The 22565-nt window shown below is 36.0% G+C and overlaps 1 protein-coding gene and 1 long non-coding RNA gene across 13 annotated transcripts in view; one reads left to right on the top strand and one right to left on the bottom strand.

The window, feature by feature from the left end:
* Positions 1-22565, top strand: part of KCNMA1 (potassium calcium-activated channel subfamily M alpha 1) — a 454315-nt gene that overhangs the window by 387761 nt on the left and 43989 nt on the right. For all 8 annotated transcript variants that reach the window (XM_021398811.1, XM_021398812.1, XM_021398807.1 and 5 more), the window contains 3 exons: positions 5014-5107; positions 16448-16571; positions 19467-19691. In XM_021398811.1, the coding sequence (XP_021254486.1) occupies positions 5014-5107; positions 16448-16571; positions 19467-19691 (443 nt within the window). The remainder of the gene's footprint in view (positions 1-5013; positions 5108-16447; positions 16572-19466; positions 19692-22565) is intronic.
* LOC110399693 overlaps positions 10389-22565 on the bottom strand; it is an 84425-nt gene continuing 72248 nt past the window's right edge. For 2 of the 5 annotated variants that reach the window (XR_002439336.1, XR_002439337.1), the window contains exons 4-7: positions 18206-18259; positions 13581-14812; positions 12325-12387; positions 10389-11294 (exon numbers count right to left, since the gene is read on the bottom strand). This is a non-coding gene — a long non-coding RNA (uncharacterized LOC110399693). The remainder of the gene's footprint in view (positions 11295-12324; positions 12388-13580; positions 14813-18205; positions 18260-22565) is intronic. The other 3 variants (XR_002439339.1, XR_002439340.1, XR_002439338.1) reach the window with 3 other exon arrangements.

The raw sequence follows: 22565 nt of genomic DNA, 5'->3' as shown, positions 1-22565 counted from the left end.
TCATTCATAATGAAACAAGCATTCAAAAAAGATCACTGCTGCATATTTTTACCAAAAATGTGTGTTTGGAGGTATTAAATGCTCTTTTTGTTCAATTAACTTTGATATGTTAGAAACAGAAGATTAAGAATCACTAGATCAAGTCAAAACCATATTTAGGAAATTAAACCTATTAGCCGTGTTTTCAGAGGTGCTATACCTGATCTCCTGAAATGTATAGAACTCAGCAGTTCTAAATACCCAGCTACTTTTACGTAGGTTCATAAACACCAGATTAATTCCTTAACTATGATTACACAGTTTTGAAATGTTGTCTTTTCTTCTATTATTCCTTATTTATTTTAACAGCAACAGACTGTTCTACCTCCCCTGTCATTTTCAGGGGATTCAAGGGAATAAACATCTTCCACAGCTAGTAAATCTCAAAACCGTTATCAACATGTGGGAAATAAGAGTTGCCTCAAACGCACTTACCCTAGGATGGGATTATTGCTTAAAGATGATAATACTGTGGAATAATCCTTTTATAAGTATTCTTTTATAAAAAGATATATTTTGGGGAAATGTGAAGAAAATTGCAGGTACAAACCTTTATTTCAACTATAGAAACTGATACTTTAAGCTTTAAGGTCTGTAATTCCACATGATGTCAAAACTGATTCATGGTTTGAAATCATTTTTAATACAAGGACATTAATTTACATTTTTTCTTATTATTTAGAAGTAAAGAATGCAGCTAGATCAAGTTACCCAAAAAGCTCATATCAATTCAAGAATACAACTACTAATGCACTGGTTGGTGCCAAGTCCACTGAAGGAGCCCCGGAACCTGTTCCACTTGTTAATAACCGTAAAGGGAGCCTCTTCCTACCCAACAATCCCTCGCTGCTGCAACTTAATTTATTGAATTCTGTTGAACAAGGAAAATCTACCTACTGTAGATTGCAAAGGGCACTCAGCTTGCCTGTAAAATACCGCTACCTCTCCCAAAAGCCTGGGTTGAACCAAGAGCTCCGTAGGTAGCCCCATAGTTGGATGCATAAAGCAATTCCAATTGGTTTGTGCATGGTTTTGCAGTCTGTTTTCAATGTGACTATGACATTACTAATGCTCTGTTAAGTGCTTACAGATGTGGGTTTCTCCAGATGTGGTGATTAATAAGTTAATCAAGATAGCTAGTCAACTAATGTTTCTGGGTGGTTTGTGCTTTATCTTTCATATAGTTTATTTGCTCTGATGCACTTACGTTCTAGGCAAAATGAGTTTAGTAGCTCTTACAGTTTGTGTGATATTCATTAACATAAGTGGTATTTCAAGTCACAGCTCTTTTTGGGGGTTCAAAAATGGTGTCTATAAGCTGTGCTGCTCTTGATCTGAGAGGCAGTGAAAGAGACAGATTTATTTAAAAAGCAGTAAAAAAATAACCGGGGAAAAAATTATGAGCTTGTCCACTGTTTCTGAAAGACATTCCCTTTATTTTACTTAAAAAATGAAATGAGAATAAAAGTCAAGTAATATGTTGTTACAGATGTTCAGCTCCACATTAAGGTTGTTAAAATTACCAGCACATCTTAAATCAATTCATGGAACATTGTCTGGAGGTTATGTCATTGAAATAATGAATTCTCTTTACTCAAGAATAAGCAAACATGTTAAAACATCAGTGTAACTTTAAATTAAACTCCAGCATAAACCAGAGTATCTGAAGCCTCATTAGATTTGCCTGACATTTTCCTAGCACCGAGCCTTCCTGAACTGCAAAGCTGTTAGATTCTGTGCCTGATAGACAAGTGAGCACTGGATTTTCACAACACTACATTAAGCGTTATACTTAGGGATGTGCAAAATAAGCTCTTGAAATTTATTAGAACTCAGAGGCTGGATTGAATTCAAATTCTATAATGTGTCCGGTTCTTGAACTTATTTGCACTTTTCCTGAAAGCTGGTAAGGAAAGTCTCCATAATATAATATGACTGTAGTTTAATACAACTGCTGTAGCATAAAGACATCAGATATACTAAGAATGGGGGCATGTTCTCAGTAACAAAAGCACTAAGTCAAATATAGAATATCAGAGTTGAGTTGTCATATATCACAGACCATTATTCAAATGTGGTTGTCTTTCATAAGAACAAGCACATCAAAGACTCCCTTTTAAATTAATGCAGACAAAAACCATGAAACTAAAATGATATTTTATGACTTAACTAAAAAATTTGCTGGATCTATTTCTTTATATATGCAGGAAATATATAATTGTATCTGAAGGATAATCATTAAATATGTTTTATACCCTACTTCTTACTAAGAAGTGAATGATCATTGCAGTGCTTTTAGGAACCAAGCCATAGGTAATGGTCTCCATTCCATTCCATTCATATTCTTCAGCTACATGGATTCTCTACTCTTGGAGCTTCATCTCTAAAACTGCAGAAACACTATGAACTGCACACAGATATAATTGAAAAAATCTTGTTTGAACATAATATGATTAACATAGATTATCTTTCATTATTGCAATAAAAATAAATGGCTTCCTGGCTTAAGAAGGGCATTACTTTAGCTACGAATTAAGATCTCAGAAAGATTTGCTGACATGTATTAACTAGTGAGACACATTAACCTTGGACTTTACAGGCAGTTAGTGATAGTAACATAGTTTGAATATGACAAGCACATATTAAAAGAGGGAGTTTATTTACTGTAGATGCTGTACCAAAAATAATAGCAGACTGCTAGAAATTTATATGTGGTTATTCTGGATGATTACTACTAAGATCTCCTGTTATAATTGGGTGGCAAAATAGTATCAACTGTTAGCACTGGAGAACATTAATGTTGGACCATATAGTACAAAAGATTCTTGGTGTTTTACATTTCGTGTTTGGAAGGCTTGGATGAGTCTTTTTAAGTAGCTGAGAACTTGATAAAGTACTCTTATTTACTAGTATTTTTTATTGTTCACAGAAATGTTTCTAGAACATTCTACAGTTGTACTCCTGTAAGATTTTGCTTGGGGTCATGATAGGTAGATTTCTTACAATATTAAAATTGTATAGCAGTATGCTTTACTTAGGGTACATTACTGAATCTACTGACAAACATTCTGTAGCTCCACGATAGCAGATAAAATTAAGTGATATTTAGAGTTATTACTACCAGGAGAATGAAACTTATAATTGTAGCTTTGTTATAATCAGAAACAGAAAGATATTACAAACAAAATAATGCTGAAAACACTCACTTTAGGTTACAAACAACTGAATAGTGAATTGATCTAGTTTAAACTCAGAAAGAAAATGCCACTGAAAGAAAATTTCAAATTGCATATTCTTAGAATTTTCTATGAGCTTATCTTATCTCCCAGCCAAAGAAAGAATAGAACTAAACTAATAATAAGTATCTAAAATCAAGTCAAGTCAGAAGAGGATGGCTTTGTCTTTGCGAATGATGCCTGAGAAGAAATGAAAGTTAAATTAGTGAAATAGTCATTGCTCTGATATTATGTACGACCATTTACTCAACTACTTGGGACATTTTTTTTACTTTTTTTTTTTCCTTTTGTTTTTGTTTTCTTTTGAAATGCTGTAATTTGCTTTGATTGCCTGGATATGTTAGGTAATGCCAGGTCATTTAAAAAGACAGCACATCTGTCTTTTCAGGGCCCAATCCTTTAGTCTTGACCAAGGCAAAATGAACTTCCATAGCAGACCTCAGAAAACAAGACATGACAGACTAGAACATAGACTGTAATGAAATATTGTCAGAAAAGGGCTATAGCAGAAGGATGTTACTTAATTTGTCCTCAGGTAAATCTAGGGTAACACATATCCACGTTTGCAGTTTTGATGTTTTCCAATGTAGCTCACTGCAAACTGATTTTTTTCCAGCTTCTGCTTGTGCACTGCTAATGTGTATGAAGCTCTTTTAATACAGCTGCTACTACTACTACTACTACTAATCTTTTTCCTTTTAGCAGATTTTTAGATGTCAGTTGTATTACCTTCTAGTTCATTTTCAAGTTAACAATAGGATGAAATAAGTCTATTTTTCCTTCTTTACATTAGAATAATTTAGCATTAGTGTGAATATGAGATAGCAGGCATAATTCCCTTTGCTAGCAAATGTAAACCTTGTGTGCAGATTATTAAGTACAGTAATGATCTTGAACCAGTAATTATGGTGGTTAATTTTTGTAGATGAGCTATTAGGAAGCTGCACTTGTTTAAGCAATACACATTATGGCATAGGTTACCTAAGAACAGTTTATGATTGACAAAATCATGAGTGATTTTACATCTGGAAATTGATCTGTCATTGAAAATGCACCTCATCCTCATTAAAAGATTGCATAACATATGCATCCTCTGTTACACAGGTATTGTCTCCCCACTACCATTCAACCTCATTCTGTTCAATCTTGTTACAACTCCCTTTTGTGAGAAGGGTGGAGTGATGAGGTCTGACTTGTGCTGGAGATCTGTGCACAATGCCAGGCTGTGCTCACAGTCCTGACTAACTGAATCATTGAACATAAAGGCATTGAATATTTTACATCTCTTCATGAAGACTCTGTTATTTGGCATGTGAGGAGCAAGAACCAACTGGTGTCTGGCTCATTAGCAAAAGCAGGCTGGCAGCTGTTTTGCTGGTATTGCAAATAGTAATTTATCTTTCTGGAAATATAGCAGAGCACTAATTCTACTTTTCTGTAGCGCAGATTAACTGAAAATAATGCTCAGAATAACCCAACTGTGGTTCCCCCCCCATGTTTTTGAAATCTGAAACCAATTTGAACGCCTTTGTTCAAAATCGTGGTACTCTTACGTGCTTCTCCTTCAAACCAATTTCTTCGACTAACATGTATTTGATTTTTATTACTGTTAGGCCTATGTTAGCAATGAAGTATCAGTGCGTGAATGGACATGGAGTGTGTGTTCTTTGCTACTTCACTTGTATTTCATATGGCATGTAGAACAGTGCTTAATCTCATGAGTTCCTTATATTTCCAGTTGAAGATGAGCAGCCGTCAACACTATCACCCAAAAAAAAGCAACGAAATGGAGGAATGCGAAATTCACCCAACTCCTCACCCAAACTGATGAGGTAAGACTGTAAGAAACTCATATCTTCATCTCCTTTCTTCCTCTCTTCCTCTTCTCCTCCCCCCACATCAAAAAATAGGGGGAGGCGGTGGAAAAAAAGATTGTTAGATGGTTTCTGAAAGGCTGAAGTATTTATTCTGTCAGCTTGTCAGCAGTTAATGATAGAGCTGAAAAAAATTCTGTCATGAAAAACAGTTTGAAAAGCTGTTTGAAAAATACATAGGCTTTAAAGTCTTAGCTGTCACCCTGTCCTGCCCGTGTGTAGTTCTTAAACAGCAGTGGCACTAATGATAGCACTAACCAATCAGAGGAACTCGTGTGGTTAGTTTGCCTTAGGCAATTCTCTTTTTGTTGGATTCCCTCTGAGTACTGTTTTCTGTACTTAAGGCCATATGTGAGATGTATCATCACAATCAAAAATGAACCTGAATATTACCTTCCTTTTATCCTGTCGATTGAAATCAAATTTCTGTTAATTGATTTAGACTGATAAAAAGTCTAATAATCCATGTTCTTGCCAAAGCAAAGTTCAAAACTAATGCAGTTTTACTCTGGCTAAAAGCACGTTAATTATGAAATACAAGGATTTTTTAAAAGGGTAGTATATACTCTAAAAGTAGGTAATGAAAACATCATCTTATTAGTGATATTTTTCCCCTGTTGCTATATGTACATTATTTTACACTTGTAATATCTTTGTATTAATATGTACCTCTCTTCCATAGGACAGTTTTCCTCTAAGAGAGTTGTTAAAACTGGAACCACAATAGGAAATTGGAATCTATTAAAATAACATGTCTACTTGGCTGCTCAAGTCAGTCAGAACAGGATCAAATAGTAGACGTGGAGCTTTCTGCATGGAGGCTGTTCCTCCTCTATTTTGCATATCTAAAGTGGCCAGCCTAGAACCTCAGTCCATAATTGTATCCAGAACTAAGTAGCATAGCAGAGATTTTCCACTACATACATATACAGACAAAAATTTAAACTTAGGTATATGATCAGGCACTTTCATACAGTTTGAGGTTTGGTTGTATATATAGCAGTGGCTGCTCTGCATTCACAGAAATTAAGTGAAAAAAAAATGATATGAATGTATAGTTCTTTATATAAAATCATTCATGATTTTTCTTTTATTATTGACATTATTTTGTTCCCTTAACAACTTTGGATACATCTAGATAATATTCCTCTTTACATTTCAGTCAGTAGACTAGAAATTTTGTTTGGCCAGTTAAAGGAGCATCCATACTTGTTTCTTGTTACAGCAGTATAGGGCATATTCAAGGATATAACTTCTAAAAGCCTTCTCCATTTCTGTCTAGACTACAGAACCAAAAGTGAGATTGGTTCACAGAGGAAAATGTACCCAGCTGAGTCCTTTTTTTCCATATTGACCATCTATTTCTGTTACACGTGTCATTAAAAGTTCTTTGCCTTCCTGTTTACTCAGCCTTGTCCATGAGACACTGATTTACATGCTTGTTTACAGTTTATGAGGAGGAATAAAATGAGCATACTGCCAAGCTTCTCATTTTTATGATGCCAGTTGTCATCCTATCATCATTTTCAGTTTACTTACCTTTGGACAGTCCTCTTATCTAGCGGTAATAATTTTAACCATTTATAGTGTTAAAATTGTGGGAGATTGCCCCATTACCAAATCTTAATTTGGGGGAAGTAAAAATAAAAAGGGGGAAAGAAAGAGAGAGAAAGAGCTGAAACATTTGGAGCTGAGTGCACTGTCCCTGTTTGCTATGTAAAGTATGCCTCATTTCTTTGATCTTGAGTAATAATAATTCTGGGGAGTTATACTGTTTTCATATGCTTCAAAGCTGTGTCAAAGTTTTGCTGCTTAAGGGTACTTCTTTATTCTATTGGCTCTTGGGTACTGAGATGACAGGTCCTCTGTACTAGGTGCAGGCTTTTTCAAGTCATAGCCTTCAGCAAAACATCAAATTACCAAATACAGGGTAACATACTTCTACACAAATGCCTTTCCTGTAGATATATTATACCATATATATTAAATACTTTAGTGTTACACGGTACATTTTATGTGCAATAGAAAGTGATGGTTTGAGGTAGCCTTAGGGGTACTTTTTTCCACAAGCAGAAAAAGCTAGTGTATACCGTATCAAGTATGGTTTTTACAGGACTTTCTGCCCGAAGGCCTTTGTAAATAAGTAATGATCAACAGATTGGCTGTGGGTTTTTGAAAAGCATGCCTGTGTCAGTTTGCATGATGGGGGAAGATTTTCAAAGTGGAGCCTGCTTTCATTGCCTGCTGAAGAGGGACTGAGGGAGAGTAGTCGTCCTGAGCCTGAGCTGTCTGCTTGGTAGCACATCAGAATTGCTAAATATGGGTTGAGTAGCAAGCGGAGAACTTGCTAGGCTTCCAGATCCAGACATTGTTTTCTTCTCTCTTCCTGCTAGATTTGTTCACCAGCCCCGTCTTGGCACCCTCAGCCTTCCCCCAGACCCAATGGTCTCCTTGTCTTACTCTTCATCTACATTGTCTTAACTTTGTTTCAAGGTGCTAAATAAGAGAAAACTGATTGAATCTGAAGAGAACAGTTTAGCTTTGTGTACAATGGCCAGGCACTATTCAACTTTCTGATAAACAAAAGTGGGCTGTTTTATCTGCAGTTTTGTATACTTGCAAATTTCCAAAGTGACAATTACTTGCTTTCCTGCCCAGATATATTAGGTGTACATCAGCTAAAAGTACACAAGAAATAAATCAGCTAAAAGACTGTCATATCTGCAGCTGATATTTACCTTTGCAATATCTTTCCTAAATTTACATTAAAAGCTCATTTTCAAAGCCAGCTTCACCCCTGCTCTCCCACAGAAACAGCTGGCAGACTGTTTCCTCAGCTGAGGTCCTGGGTCTAGAGGGGGCCTGCAGAACAGGAGACTAATGGAGCTTATAGAGGAAATAGTATGTGGAAAGTTAATTTTTAAATTGTAATCGGGGCTGCAACTACAGAATCAATTTCTGAGCAGCCTTACAGTTAAGACAATGTTAAAATGCTGCATAGATTTTAGATTTCCATAGTAGCTGAAGCAGATCAGGAAAGAAGGTATAATGTCATGAGGCGCAACTTTTGGACTCCTGCTATCAATTGAGCAGAACAGAGAATGGAATTCATATAATAGGTATTCCCTGGGAGATCATGACAGAGAGATCTGCCTATTTAGACCTGGTCAGAAGGTGGGTGTCTTTGAGATTCACCCACACATAAATAAAAACCTATATTATCAAACCTGATGCAGATAGCTGGACTGAAGACATCTCTTCAATGTCATCCTTTGTCGCTGTTTTCTCTAGATGTCAGTAAGTTACTAACTGAAAAAAATAAATGCTAGCTATACAAATATTCTCTGCATACATCACATATAGTTTAGATTCACATTTGGAAAGTCACTGTTCTGACTGACTCCTGCATCACATCAAATGAGATCACACTGATGCAACACTGGAAGAATCCAGTGGTCAACCAGGAACAATAAATGCAAATTAACTAGAAAAATATTGAGCTAATCTGCACCGTCATGATTACTTTCTACCCGTTTTTCCTCAGCAGAAGTCTGTCCCATTAAACACGCAAGAACATTGGTCTTCTTCAAATATAACTTAAACTCCATTGGAAAAAACAAATTATACTTCTGTGAAGATGTAAGCATGAGGGCATCCTGTTACAATAAGATGTAAAATTAAAATGAAAGCAGAAATGAAAGAAAGGAAAGTCATGAAAAATAATCACATATCAAGTTTCCTTATTCATGAGATAGAGAGGAAAGTGGGTCCATTTGGTGCTTCTGGTGTCAGGAAGTGAAATCAAGTCACCTGTTCATTATCTGACAGTCACAGGTTTTGATTCATGTTATTGATGAATAGCCATGTTAAACACGAGGAGGCTATGTTGCCTGAGTATCAAGTAGCAAAGCTAGTTTAAAAAAGTGTCATTTTCAATTCTTGAGTGACCAATAAAAATGTGAAAAGCCCTGGGTTTAAATCAAAAAGGCTCCTTAAAAGGATTGTTGCTGGGGCTCAAGTCCTCACTTAATGCTTTGGTGGCTGCTACTGCATGAGTGGAATACACTGAGTTGAAGGAAATGTCAGCCCAGCTGAATCAAACTACCTCTTAATGCAAGAACAAATAGTATATGACAGGGCCCAAGGGGCCTGAAGAGCAAACAAATAGTTTGTCCCTGTCCACTCTGAACATGGTGGTGTAGCTGACATAGGCCTCTAGACAAGTAGCATACTCAGCAAAGGGTCATTATCATTAGTGTCCCTGATCACATAAGAACCCGGCATCAGAGGACGCTGGGTTTTCAGTGTGTTGCCAAGGAGAATTTTGTAAGCCTGAGGATCGAAGATCCAAAATAATTCCCAGCCAAACCATGAAGCTGGTTCAGAGTCCAGCCAACACAGAAAAAGTGAGATTTTGGCATACATTTATGGAAATCTAATGAGATTATTTATCTGAAGGTGAGGAGGAAACCTTCTCTCTGTTTTCCTGAAGTTAGCTATAATATTCTAAGTATGTGAACAATGGCTGTGCACATTCATCTCCTCATCTGTTTGCCCAGTGCCATACACTTGCATGGATACGCATGTTTCTGCCAGTGCCACTCAGTCCCTGCCACTGTAGTCCTGCTCTTCCACTTGCTGAAAATGTTAGCTTTCCACAGGAATTGAAAAAAGTGATGAGAGGTCTAGAAGAAGAACATTTCTTGAACAAAAACTGTTAAAATGAGTTTGATCTGATCATTTTCTGAGACTCCCCTAAACCAGGTAAGGTTTGAAGAGGTAAAAATCACTGATTAGCCGTAATAATGGTTAACATCTATGACCTCCAGCCTTGGAAATTTTCATCCTATCCTCTAAATTTATATACTTCGTTAAGGCTTTACTGAAGCTAACTATGCAGTGATAACATGAAATGATAAATAAACTGTGACACAGCAGGTATTTAATAGCAAAATTAACCTCTTGATTCTGTTTTATGAGTTCACTGCTACAAATACAAACATCAGGAATAGTTCAGTAGTCACTCTGTTGTCTTAGACCTGCTTTAACAGGTTTATAGAATGATAGTTTTAAATAGCAGGGAGTAGTATATGTTAGCCCTCTGTTGCTGTTGTTAGTAGTTATATTGTAAACCGCAAGGATAAGAACACTCTCAGATTTATTTTCAGAGAAATATGAAATCTTGTGCAAATGTTTTTGAGGTGAGAGGGTAGTGTCAGGAAAGAAAAGGGGAAATTTCCAGCAGAAAAATCAACAAGGTCTTTTATAAAGTTCAGAGTAAAAGGAGACCCACTCAGATCAAGGCAAAGGAAAGGAAAACGTCTTCAGCTTTATTCCACATTTAAAGAAAATAACAATTTTTTATAACGTTGGTTTGCAACAGAGGTAGTTTTTATCATAAGGTATAAGAGATATGCTTCATTTAAGTAGGAAAAAACACTCCTGTGTTTTATGATGCCACTTAACTGTGAGTTTATATTTTACAAATGAAAAATTATTTTTTCAGGTACTTTCTCCCACCACTCAATGATTGCTAATTCTGCTGCTTGAGTAGATGGGAAATTTTAAAAACAGAAGATGCATTGGCTGTGTGCCTTGTCTCCTCCTTGTTGAGTTTCTTACATAAAAGTCTGAAAGCGAACTATTTTGTTACTTTCTTACGTAAAGAGATTCATACTTCAGAAGCATATTCTGGGCATGTCATAAGGTATCAAGATACTTTAATGAGCAAAATTCCTACAGTAAGCAGCCCTATATCAGCATCCTCCGTAGTCTTGATAAATTAATGTGAACTCATGTGTAATTCTTTTGAGGATAAAAAAATGAACAAACAAACAAAACATACAAAAAACTTCATTGGTATTTGAGTGGAGGAAAGAAGAACTGGGGTGGAATGAGGATTGTTCCAGCCGATAAGCTAGCACTGGGTACAATTCCTATATTAGATACATTCCTCTTTGCACTTCTAGGGAAAGAGTAAGTCAGAGTAATGCTGAAGCCAATATTAGTACAGATTCTGAATATGACAATAAAAGCACTTAATGGTAAAACCCCAGGTTTTCTTTCTCTAGTTGCCCACAGTTTTCTTCTGTAAAGTGCCTTCCATCTGTGCACTGAATCCTTACAAACTTCATTGCTGATTAACCTGTGAAAGTAAAGATCAGTAGGAGTGTCATTAGTATGATACGCGTAGGCAACAAATTCTCATTACAAACTAATGCCTCTCACACAGACTGCAGAAGGTCACGGGTAATGGCTAATGGTAGCCGACAAATGTTGGGTGTATTAGTCACAAAACATTTGCTGAATTCCATCAGAATGTCGTGACAACCTTCACAGTTAGTCTCAGTGAGCTGCAGGAGTCAGTGAAGTTTGCCTGTGACAAGCCGTCACTCTATCTTGGTTTAGCTTTATAGCACCAGTCAAAGCAGTCAGAGAAGATTGAAGTGACAGAGGCCCACTGAGTAAATACTGAAACATGCAGCACATCATGAAATATTCAGCCAGGGTGTAAAAGCTCTAAATGCTTTTTCAATTATTAGCACCTGCACTGGCTGCATACATCTAACACTAACAGCATGTTAATTGCCACAATTTGTTAGGATAGTTGTAGGAGAAATTTCAAAGGCATGAAACATTCTCTAGTGTGCGTTCAATCTTGTCTTCAGCAAACCATGCCCTTCCTCATACTTAATAGAAATTAAGTATGTGTATGCTTACACTCGCAAACACACACCCACATTCACACACAATATCAGCTAGGAAAACTCAAAAGTTCATGGCCCATATGCGAGGTGAGTTTCAAGACCCTGAATCTCTAGTAGCAGACTGCTTACTCTCTTCTTGTGTGCAAAATCCAGGCATGGTTTCTCTGCATGAGAAGAGTAAAACTGCAGACTTTTACAAGAACATGAAAAAGAAGGGTTGTGTTGCTCTTTTTGCCATTGATTTTATATAAGGGTAGAACAAAAAAGAGTCATTTTTTTAATGATGTGAAAAGACTACAAGTTTTCAAAAAACATCAGGGTCTGTACTGGTCCTATGGTATTCTTGTACCTAGTGCCCAAAATACAGGAGAATTCCACTGGAGATCTGTGAGTGTATATTGCTCTCATGCACAATTGCACATAAGTGATAGCTGCAGGGTTAAGACAAATGACAAAGGATATGCTTACAATTGTCAGTCTTCCCAATTCTGTCCTTCCCCTGTCATTACTCAGAAGTTCCAGACTCAAAAACTGCAAGTAGATAAGTTTGCACTAGTTATACTGCAAGGAAAGGAAAGCAGTGTTCCTTAAAATGTACTGTTGGCTTCCTCGTAGTAAGTTTCCTGGAGATAGGAGTTATGGTTTTGCTGTTCTCTTCCAGGCAAGATTTTTGGGGTTGCTACTGTAGCATGGCTTTTGCTATCTTTCTCAAGTTTACTTTATCATAAGTGATGTAACATGCTCTTCAAAATTTTGAAAAGGTGGTATTTTGCTCTTCATTTTAAGTCATGCGTATGTAGTATCTGCCATAAGAGAAGCTATATTTAAACTGCGATTATGGATGAGAAAAATTCAAATTTTGTTTCTCTTTTCCCACTTGCTTTCATTTTCCTAGCTGGAATGACCAGATACTTTGCAAACCGATTGCAAGCCATGAAAACCAACATCTAGTCAAAACAAACACTGTATGAATTTTTCAAGCTTTTTTCGAGCCATCAAAATATCTTAATAGCTCTGGAGAACATGAATGCAGCATGGCTGCAACACTAATGCAGTTCTTCCAGAATAACCAGCCAATGCAACTCAAGCAGAGCTTGACAGGACCGTCTTCAAGGGTGAGGCAGATGGAAAGGCTCTAGAAACACCCAGTCCCTGATTTGGCTGTAAGGACAGCGACTGTAATACCTTGTGTAACATAAATTTTAATGGGAAAAGGGTGTCCAAACCCCTTAGGCATATTTGACAGCATTGGCCTCTGTGTGTCTATCTTAATTAATTTTGAGTATTTGCAAAACAGCTTTTCATCATCAGATTTATGATAGTATATATATCCATAGTAGTAATATTGTGCTATTAATGTAGTAATTCATAAAAAGAGGAGGAGTTAAAACAAAAACAAACAACAAGAAAGTTCAAAGATCCTTTTAGTTTTTAAATATTTTCTGTCATCTGAGGAAAAAGTTTAACATTGGTAAAAAACAATTTTCAACCTCTGAAGACATCTTCAGTGATTGCTTTACTGAGGATAGAAAATTATTGACTGAAGACATGAAAATATTAGCATAACTCAGGTGATTCAAACTTAATAAGCACAATTATATATATATAAAGAAAAAGCAGAGATCCTGAAACATAAAGTGTCACTAGTCTTTTCACAGTGTCCTTCTCAGACAATATTTCATTCCTTCACAACAAAAGTAGTACAATAGAATCTATTTGCTTACTTCCTTGTTGCGTGTCCCTTCCTGTTTGCTGCTTTGAAAATTCCCACTTGCTGTACTCCAAGAAGTGAAAGTAGAGAATCCAGACAGTTTATTATCTTGCAAACAAGTTCATATATAAGAAATAAAAATAAAAAATTATTACTTAAAACTTTAATAGAAACTTATATATGATTATTCACACCCTTCGCCCCTTCCATAGCACTAAAACCTAATGTAACAAGAAAACAATATATCCAGGTAAAATTCAAATTTATTTTTGGCAGAAATTACTTTGAATATTCCCTTAATAGCATGCAAGGGAGAGAAGAGAGAACTACAATACACTTAGAGCACTCACACACTAAAACTTGTCTCAGACCTCAAGACAGTTGAGCATCATTGGATGTCAGATATCTGTTATCACCTTTCAATTTGTATCCTTTCTGTGAAAATATTAGAGTATTATTAAATACTCATTTCTGTTAAAGCTTCAGCCGATCTGTTTAGTCTCAGAGCAGACAAGGCACACTGATTAGAAAATTAGAATCTGGCATTTTTTACAGATTGATTCAATGTAGTTTCACTGATGAAGGGAAAGAGAAGAGAAAAATTTGGAATATTTGATCAGTGAACTTTACTTTTATTTCAGTACTGCTCTAGGAAAGGCTCATGGAGAATTGTCTTGTGAAAGTGTGGGGAAAAAATAAAACAGAAAACCATCTCACAACTGATACTCCTGATGCTTTCTCCACCTTTTGACAAAGTTTCTTATTTGGAAACACAGAGCTAAAACATTCAGTGATATATATATGCACACAGACATATATATATATGTATAAAATAGGTCAGAGTCCCACTAAATGTCTGAACATCAGTACAATCTTCCCCCTTAACCACAGTTGCAGAATTTACTGTATCTCATGCAGGTATGACAAGCAAGGAACACAGTATGAGCAGCATCACAGTCAGCTCTCAGCCAAAACTACCATGGTTGCAACTCACTCACTTGTGGGTAAAAGTATGCACTCTAGATATTTTTCTAAAATTAAAAGCAAGCAAACAAAAACCTTTAGTACAACTTCTACATGAAAAAAATCAGTCTGTCTCCTGCAGAAGAAGGAGCATACTTATGGAAGGCTTTTCAGTACTAAACCTGGAGCAGGGTCTGAGGCTCCTTGTGGTCACCTGGAGACTCCTCTGCTGTCAATGGGTTGATAGTGAAATACATTCAACTCTCTCTTTACATTCAGTATCTGTTTCGTGAATATAAAAAAAAAAAAAGAATACATAGTGCTTCTTTCCAGTCATCTCACTTATGACTTTACCATGAAGAAAACTGCCTTTTCTTAAAGCATGAAGAGACTCTGGTTTAACTGGCACAATATATTAATAGTTTCTCAAGTTCCTTTAAGACATTTTTTCAGAGTTGACCCTTTTTGAATTAAATGAATTAGAATTTTCCACTGATTTCAATGGATATACGAGCAATGACTATGAATTTACACAAATTAAACACCTTGAAGGAATTAGAGAGTATGCCTTTCCTAAGCTGTACAAGTTTAACTGTCATAAGCATGATAACTTATTAGACTGTATTCAGTGTAAATTAACCTATACCATGAACAGCATTCAAAGTTTGCTTTCATGGACAATGGAAAAGCAAGTGTCTTACTACAGTCCATTGGCTCAAATGCTTGAAAAGCAGAAAACTTGCCAGTTTTGAGAGTTCAACCAATATGAACTTTTCTTTAAAAGCCTGCAGAAAGGGAACTCCTTTAAAATTTGGCTGCTTGCCTCTGATTATTTAGCACATTCCTATATTGCAAATATTTTATTCTTTGAAATGTAACAATTCTTTATTAGAATATTTCTATCATTCACAAGAGAAACCTTAGGACTATAGTTTTGCCAGACACAGATCTGTTCCTTGCTTAGTTTTAAGATTTCAGGGGTCCTTTTTTCCCATGCCTTGCAAACAAGACCCTCCATCTAATGCTACTGTATAATGAAGTCACGTAGGGGTCCTCACTAGAATCTGAGAGTGTTGGAATCGCTTGCTTCTCAGTCTAATGTCTCGTTCTTAGCATCTAAATAAAGGACTCTGTGTTGTACGTGCCTGTGCTCAAGTGTAGCTATATTGCTGGAAAGCAAGATTATAAAAATATCTATTTTCTTGAAGCCTTTTGCTTTCAAATCTTCTGAAAACCGAACAAAAGAAAAAAAAACAACACTTAGAAGGTTATCACAGATACAGTTGTCAGAGAAAAATGGACATTGTTGTTTGGTATTAAAATCATGTATTCCAGATGTGGGCATTTGTTAGTCAGTCTGCTCTAAAATGACATACTGCTGAATCTTTAAAGGGCTTCAGTTTGGGAAAGCAAAATATGATTGGGCAAATTGCTAAAATATTTAAAGTGCAGCCTGTTAAAGCTTTTACTGTGAAGAGCATCACGTCAGAAGTTGTGTGTGGTAAAAGCAAGTAATTGGTTTTCCATACTTATGCCAGTCAGTCAGCATGGGGCTGTGTTCCTATCCCTTCTACTTCATTGCAGATGCTAACAGCAAATCTGATATTTATTTTTGAGGGGTGGGACTAGAAAAAAAAACTTTCATGGACATGATGGTGTCAGAAAGCCCTGCTTAAAACCAAATGGTTATTGGTGTAGAAAGTATATAGAAAATATTTCAAACTGCAATCTGAATTTAAAACTTAACCATTTTTGCTTTTAGTTTTTGTATTAAGGTGCCTAAATAGGAAGCATGTTAGAGTGTAAATACATTTCATTTTTTACTTTTTTCCCTCTGTGCATAGCTCCTGGGATATCTTTCCATCCATAATTCATAATATTTTCCACTTATGTTGTCCTCAACTTGTTTTTCCCCAGGCATGACCCCTTGTTAATTCCTGGCAATGAACAGATTGACAATATGGATGCCAATGTAAAAAAATATGACTCTACGGGAATGTTTCATTGGTGTCCGGCCAAGGATATTGAAAAGGTCATTTTGGTAGGTACTAATGATAAGTTGTGTTTGAAAAGAGGTTATTTGAACTGATAAAACTGATATTTAATCGATTAGTTGATAAATTCTCCTATCATATTAAAATCAGAAACATAGTTAAACTATGAAATTGAAGCTAACCATTTCCATTAAGGAATTATCGTTATATAAACCTGTATGCCAAATGTAATAATAAAAAGTGGTCCAAAATACACTGTTGTGTTTTTTTCATAAGTTGAAATTTGCATATTGAGTTTAAATCTTTAGAGAATTTGTGCAGGAAATATTTAAATGTTTACATACCCCATTTATCTCTTTAAACAAGGTAGTAATGCTTCTAATACAGGCAAGTGTTGTTTTGCATTATCTTGTATTTATTTATATGAATTTCGCTCTCTTAAAACTTCTCTCTCAATTTCCAAAATGTCAAGAAGCCCAAATAGGCCAGAGTAAGTAGTACTACTCCTCTGCTTTTGTAGCATGTTTCAGTGAGCCTGGTTTGTGTTTGTTTCGTTTCTTTAACTGAGGAAGCCATCAAACTGGCTCAAGTCATTAAAAATAATTAGAAGGCCTATCACAATCAATCTTGCTCAGTGAAGGTTTGTGCCACTTGTGTTCATGTACTCATACCTAAGAGTAACAAGTAACTAACTCCAGATCTCATTCACAAAACTGATGATATTTGAAATGAACTCCCTGTTGTATCTTCACTTTGTCGCACTTTATAAAGATTTTCCTGTACTGTGGCATGGTGCATCCAGTGATGGTGACAGCCCTGGTTTATTGTAACAATCAGGGGTAAAAAGCTTGTTTCCCCTTCTCCTCAGGGGTTTCTGTAATAACCATGACATTGCTTGGAATTGCAGTATTGGTGTTCAGACAGTCAAGCAAGTCAATTCTGAATTTTAGAGACTGAGCTGTGGGACAGAGCTTAGCTGAACAATTTTAATTAGTCTGCATTTATATGTATTCGGCAGACAAGGAGAAGCAGCTCTGCTGCACAGTGTTTTGTAATAGACAGCGATAGAAATCTGCCTTCATGTTCTGAACACATTTTAGCAGATGACTCAAAATGACCTTTACATGTTGTCCTAGTCTGAAGAGTATTTATCTGAAAATGTCACTATGGAGTGCCTCACTTCTTATCTCTTGACGGTACCATGTCAGTTTTTCCCCCTACTAGCCTGTGAATCTGTGAGTCTGGCCAGGTTCTTTCTGTTTCGTGCATCATCACCACTGAAGACTTTGCCAACAAAATGCTGCCCTACACCTTTTCAAGCTCACAGTCCATGATTTATGTCTACTTTATGATCTATGCAATGTAACATTATCCTTAGAGATCATACACGTACAAATTAGAACCTAATTTGAAGATTTCTCAGGTTGTCTTCTAACTGATATTTGATGATGCCTCAATCAGAAAATGATTCCTTTTTTTTTTCAATGACTTTGTTGACTCTAGAAGTTTCCAGCAGTATCAGGTAGTAAGAACTCATTTTTTGACATACAAATATACTTAACTACATGCAGATTAATGATTATAGAGTGCCTTCTTTTACATAGTATTTTTAAAGACTTGTTGTCTGGCTTCTAAAATCTCAGTAGTTCAGACCCATGTGTAGATGCATGGGATAACTTACATGCTCAACTCCAGCATTCACTTCTGTGTTCATTTGTTTGAAGAGCCAAGACCTCTGTTATGGTACAAATGGGCAGTCAGGTTAATTGACCCAGAGAAATTGAAAGCTTGTGCATTTATTTTAACCAATTAGAAAATGACTAATTTTTATATAATGAACATTTCTACTGCATATTCCAGTCTGTATTACACATTTTAATACTTCCACAATTCAGAATCAGGACACACACCATGGATAAGTGAGGGGGGGGAAATTGCAGTTCCCCACAGTCTTATTCATTGCCAAAACTTCTTTACAATATTATATACGATATGAGTGGATCTGCAGTTACTTGATGAAGCACAGTAGTGTAAAGATTTCCTCCAGAAATGAAGATCATGGTTTCATGACTATTTAATCATCATGGTTTTTGAGTTGTCTACTCAACTGATACTACCGCTGATGAGATTATTGTAAAAATGTAATTCTTGTTCCTGAGATGAGAAGGTAATTCTGAGCATCATTGAAATGTTCTCCATGAGTTGGTGTTTATTTTATTGTTATTGTTATATTTTTTCTTATCTATCCAGCAACTCTGGAAGTCTGATTGGCTTGAGAAGTTACTATTAGTCATGATCTTGCACGTGAGATGTTTCTTACTACGTGGAGCTCTGTGAAATACAGAGGGCATTCATTGTAAAGCAGAGCCGTGCAGAGGGTTCTTCAATTGCTTCTCGTGGTAGTAGCAGCTTGTCCAAAAATAAGTATACTGACCCTAAGAGACTAAGAAGACACACAAGATTCCTGTGATGTCACCAAGACCTACTAAGACCATTGGGCACTCATGCTTTCATTTTCAAATTGATCCTGAAACAAGCACTAGTGATTTGTAAGCTAGGGCATGGTTTTGCATCTATTTCCTATAATCCCTCTAACAGCTCAATGCACAGTAGGTCACATTTTGTTCTTAGCTAAATACACGGTGCTTCTGTTGTTGTAACCAGTCTTAATCCACATGTGCAGCAACATATAAAGGATCAGAATTTGGTCCAGTACAACGTCTTTCTGAATGCTGAAGGATTTGTTACCAAGAATGGAATTTTCTTCTGCTAAGCATATTTAATGAAGGATAAATAAGCATAAAAATGAATGACTATTATCAAAACGCTTCTTTGTGCATAAACAATATTGGTAGTTGTGTTTATCATGATTTAAAACTCAGTGTATGATTTAAGCTTCCCTTTGTTTCATTTCTCCCTTGTCATTTTGTTTTGTTTTTTAGACTCGAAGTGAAGCAGCGATGACAGTTTTAAGTGGGCATGTAGTCGTTTGCATATTTGGGGATGTTAAATCTGCTTTGATTGGATTAAGAAATTTAGTGATGCCATTACGAGCCAGCAACTTTCACTACCATGAACTCAAGCACATTGTGTTTGTGGGTTCACTTGAATACCTGAGAAGGGAATGGGAGACACTGCATAACTTCCCCAAGGTTTCAATCTTGCCTGTAAGTCCAAAGCCATATTATTGATATTTTGTGATTTAGGACACCAACTGGACAGATTCATATGGACTTTGATCATAGGCTTTTTTTACTTTTGCCTACTTATAGGCCTGAGGACTTAGCTTTTCCCTTTACTGTATCTATGAAAACAGAGCCCTGTGAGACCTTATTAGAAGATATTTGCTGCAGCGTTCAGTGCCTCATCATCCTCATCGGATGAATTTCAGCTGCTACCAAATGTATTGGCTGTGTTATATATCTGACATTCACTGCAGTGCACTGCATGTAGCCAGTTCTGATGTGATTTCCCTCATGAAATGACAGCCATTATTTATGAAATTATAGTTGTATTTATAACCACAAAACCTTTTAAAAGTATTGTTAATGTACACTATCTACATAACATGTGTCTATATTTAAAAAAAATACTGTAGGTTGGCTAACTTTATAGGAAAATTGTCATAGCATTTCAGTTCCTACCATACCCATTCTAAAATAGAAATGAGGAAGTTGGCAAAAACCCATTTGAAATCAGTGAAAGGTTCCTATTGATCTTAGTAGGATAACCACTAACACCAGAATTCAGAAGTCCGGTTTCTCCACTTCTCTGTATCAGTATCATTCTCTTGTGTGCACAAAATGTAGAAACTCGAGCTCCGGTACAAAACAATAAAGACCTCTACACTAGTGATCTGGTATGTTCATAACTATAAATGACCCACAGAGATGCGGTCAGAAGGGAAATGATCCTAAGGTATAAATGCAAGAGCAATGCTCTATACTTTATAGAGTACAGTGAGTTTGGATGTTTTTCTCAGAGTGAAAAATTATGAATTTACCAGTTCCTAATAACTACATTTCAACAATTGAAAATAAATAAATGATGGATGTAATCTGAACTGCATAATTAGGAAAACAGCAGTAGAATGGAAATACAGCCTTCATTTTCTCATAAATTCAAGCTTTGTTACTGTAAATACAGTTTTATTGTTAGCCCTTGGCTTTTTTTCTGGAAACTGACCCAACAGATGTTGTTACAAGATTCTCCGCTGTCACAAAGATGGTGTCAATATCAGATTTAGTCAGCTAATATCCCCCTCTTCCTGCCAATTCCTTTTAATTCCTGTCACTGTGAAGGCTAAAGAATAAGGAATCAGAATTAAATTAATAATACCATTGGAGCAGAATGGAATCCAGCTGCTACTTCCAAACTATCTGGTATGACACATGACTGTATTTTGTGTTTGTAAAGTTTTTATTCCAAATTCTGAAGAGGCATTAATGAAATGCATACCACCTTTACTTTTTCCAATCATTTTGCACCCAATTTTAGAGAATTTTGCACAAATTTCAGGTTACGCAGTTTAAATGATTGGTAAATGCACATTTAAAAATACAGAATGTATAAAGGAGTTATTTACTTATACAGTAATGAAGGATGCTAAAGACCATACAGACTTTAGGGGTTTATTTATTTATTTATTTATTTTTCCTAGCCTTGTTCTAAATGGTGATATTAAGTTAAAATTATCAGCATTATTCTGTTAGATGTCTACTCAAGTTATTGAGCTCATGCTGGTAAGAAGTCGTGTTAAACTGAGGCTACTCAAACCCACTTCCTTATTCTCTATGTTTTCGTTCACAAAGTAGAACTTGCTGCAAATCTCTGATGGGGATGTGACTGCAGCTGAGTATATAAACATTTGTTCTGGTTTGAAACAAACAAAAACCTTGGATATTTCATATAAAGGTTATACTAAAAGATATGTTTAAGCTGCTGAGTAAACTCCTTAAAAAGTAAGCAAATGCCAATTTTAAATATCCTCAGGCAGACTTAGTTCTGTCCCTTTGCATAAAATCATTAAGGGTAAGTCTTTAATTAATTACATGATTACATATTATTTTTCCCCACAGGAATCCTGATTCTCTTGGTGCACAGTACAGATACAAAGAGCAGAATTAAGGTGGCAGGAATAATCATATCTTAACTTTTGAATCCTTTATAGTGAAGTCATATCCTTTCAATATGTGCTATTTTCCACAAGGTGTTTGGCCTCAAATTATTGAAAGTAACTTGAAATAGTCAGGCTGTCATCTGAAACTAAGTGACCATCACTGAATAAAAATTGAGCCCTGCCTTCACTTTGCACGTTTTAAATTCACTTTTGCATTTAATATTCTCAGTGGAGTTCAGGAGATGTTCACCATGAGTGATCTGGAGCTGGAAGACTAGAGTCTTGACTCTGTTTTGTGAAAATCATTGTGTTGCAAAGGGACAGCTTAATCTCTTCATCATTAGGCTCTTTGGGTGCCAAACCACATGATGTGGCACAACAGAACCTCATTTCCATGGAAAATCATGTTATTCATCCTGGATCTTGCAGACCTTGTGAAATAGACACAATATTTTGTAACTAGAGATATACAGACTGCTGGATGTGAAGGCAGCTGTTGTCATCAAACAAAACAGAATTGGTTAAGTGCCATGTCTCAATTGTGATAACTATGAAACCCATGGTCTACCACAATGTTTAGTTTTAAATATTGCAATCTCTAATTGAAAGTTGTGTTAACAGAGAATGGTGCATTAGTTGAACCCATTGTTAGCCTTGTTTCTGTTGCAAAGAGTTTGATCGCACAACCTTGAAGATCAACATGTTTCCTTCCAGAAGTACCAAAAACATGCATTGAAAAGGATTAAGATCTTTTTGTGTGTGTTGCTCCAGGTTGAAAAAAACAGCTTTATCTTGATTGCATTTCAGATGTGTAGGACACATAGTACTTTCCTGTTTAAACATTGTGACTTGGTAGTAGATAAAAGAACGTTTAAAACACACCTCTTGTTATATTCAGAGAGCCAGAGATTGCCACATGATA

The sequence above is a fragment of the Numida meleagris genome, chromosome 5 (assembly GCF_002078875.1).
Source record: "Numida meleagris isolate 19003 breed g44 Domestic line chromosome 5, NumMel1.0, whole genome shotgun sequence".
In the NCBI taxonomy this organism is placed as follows: Eukaryota; Metazoa; Chordata; class Aves; order Galliformes; family Numididae; genus Numida; species Numida meleagris.
Note: the sequence above shows the minus strand (reverse complement) of the source record. Positions and strands in the feature narration are given on the sequence as shown.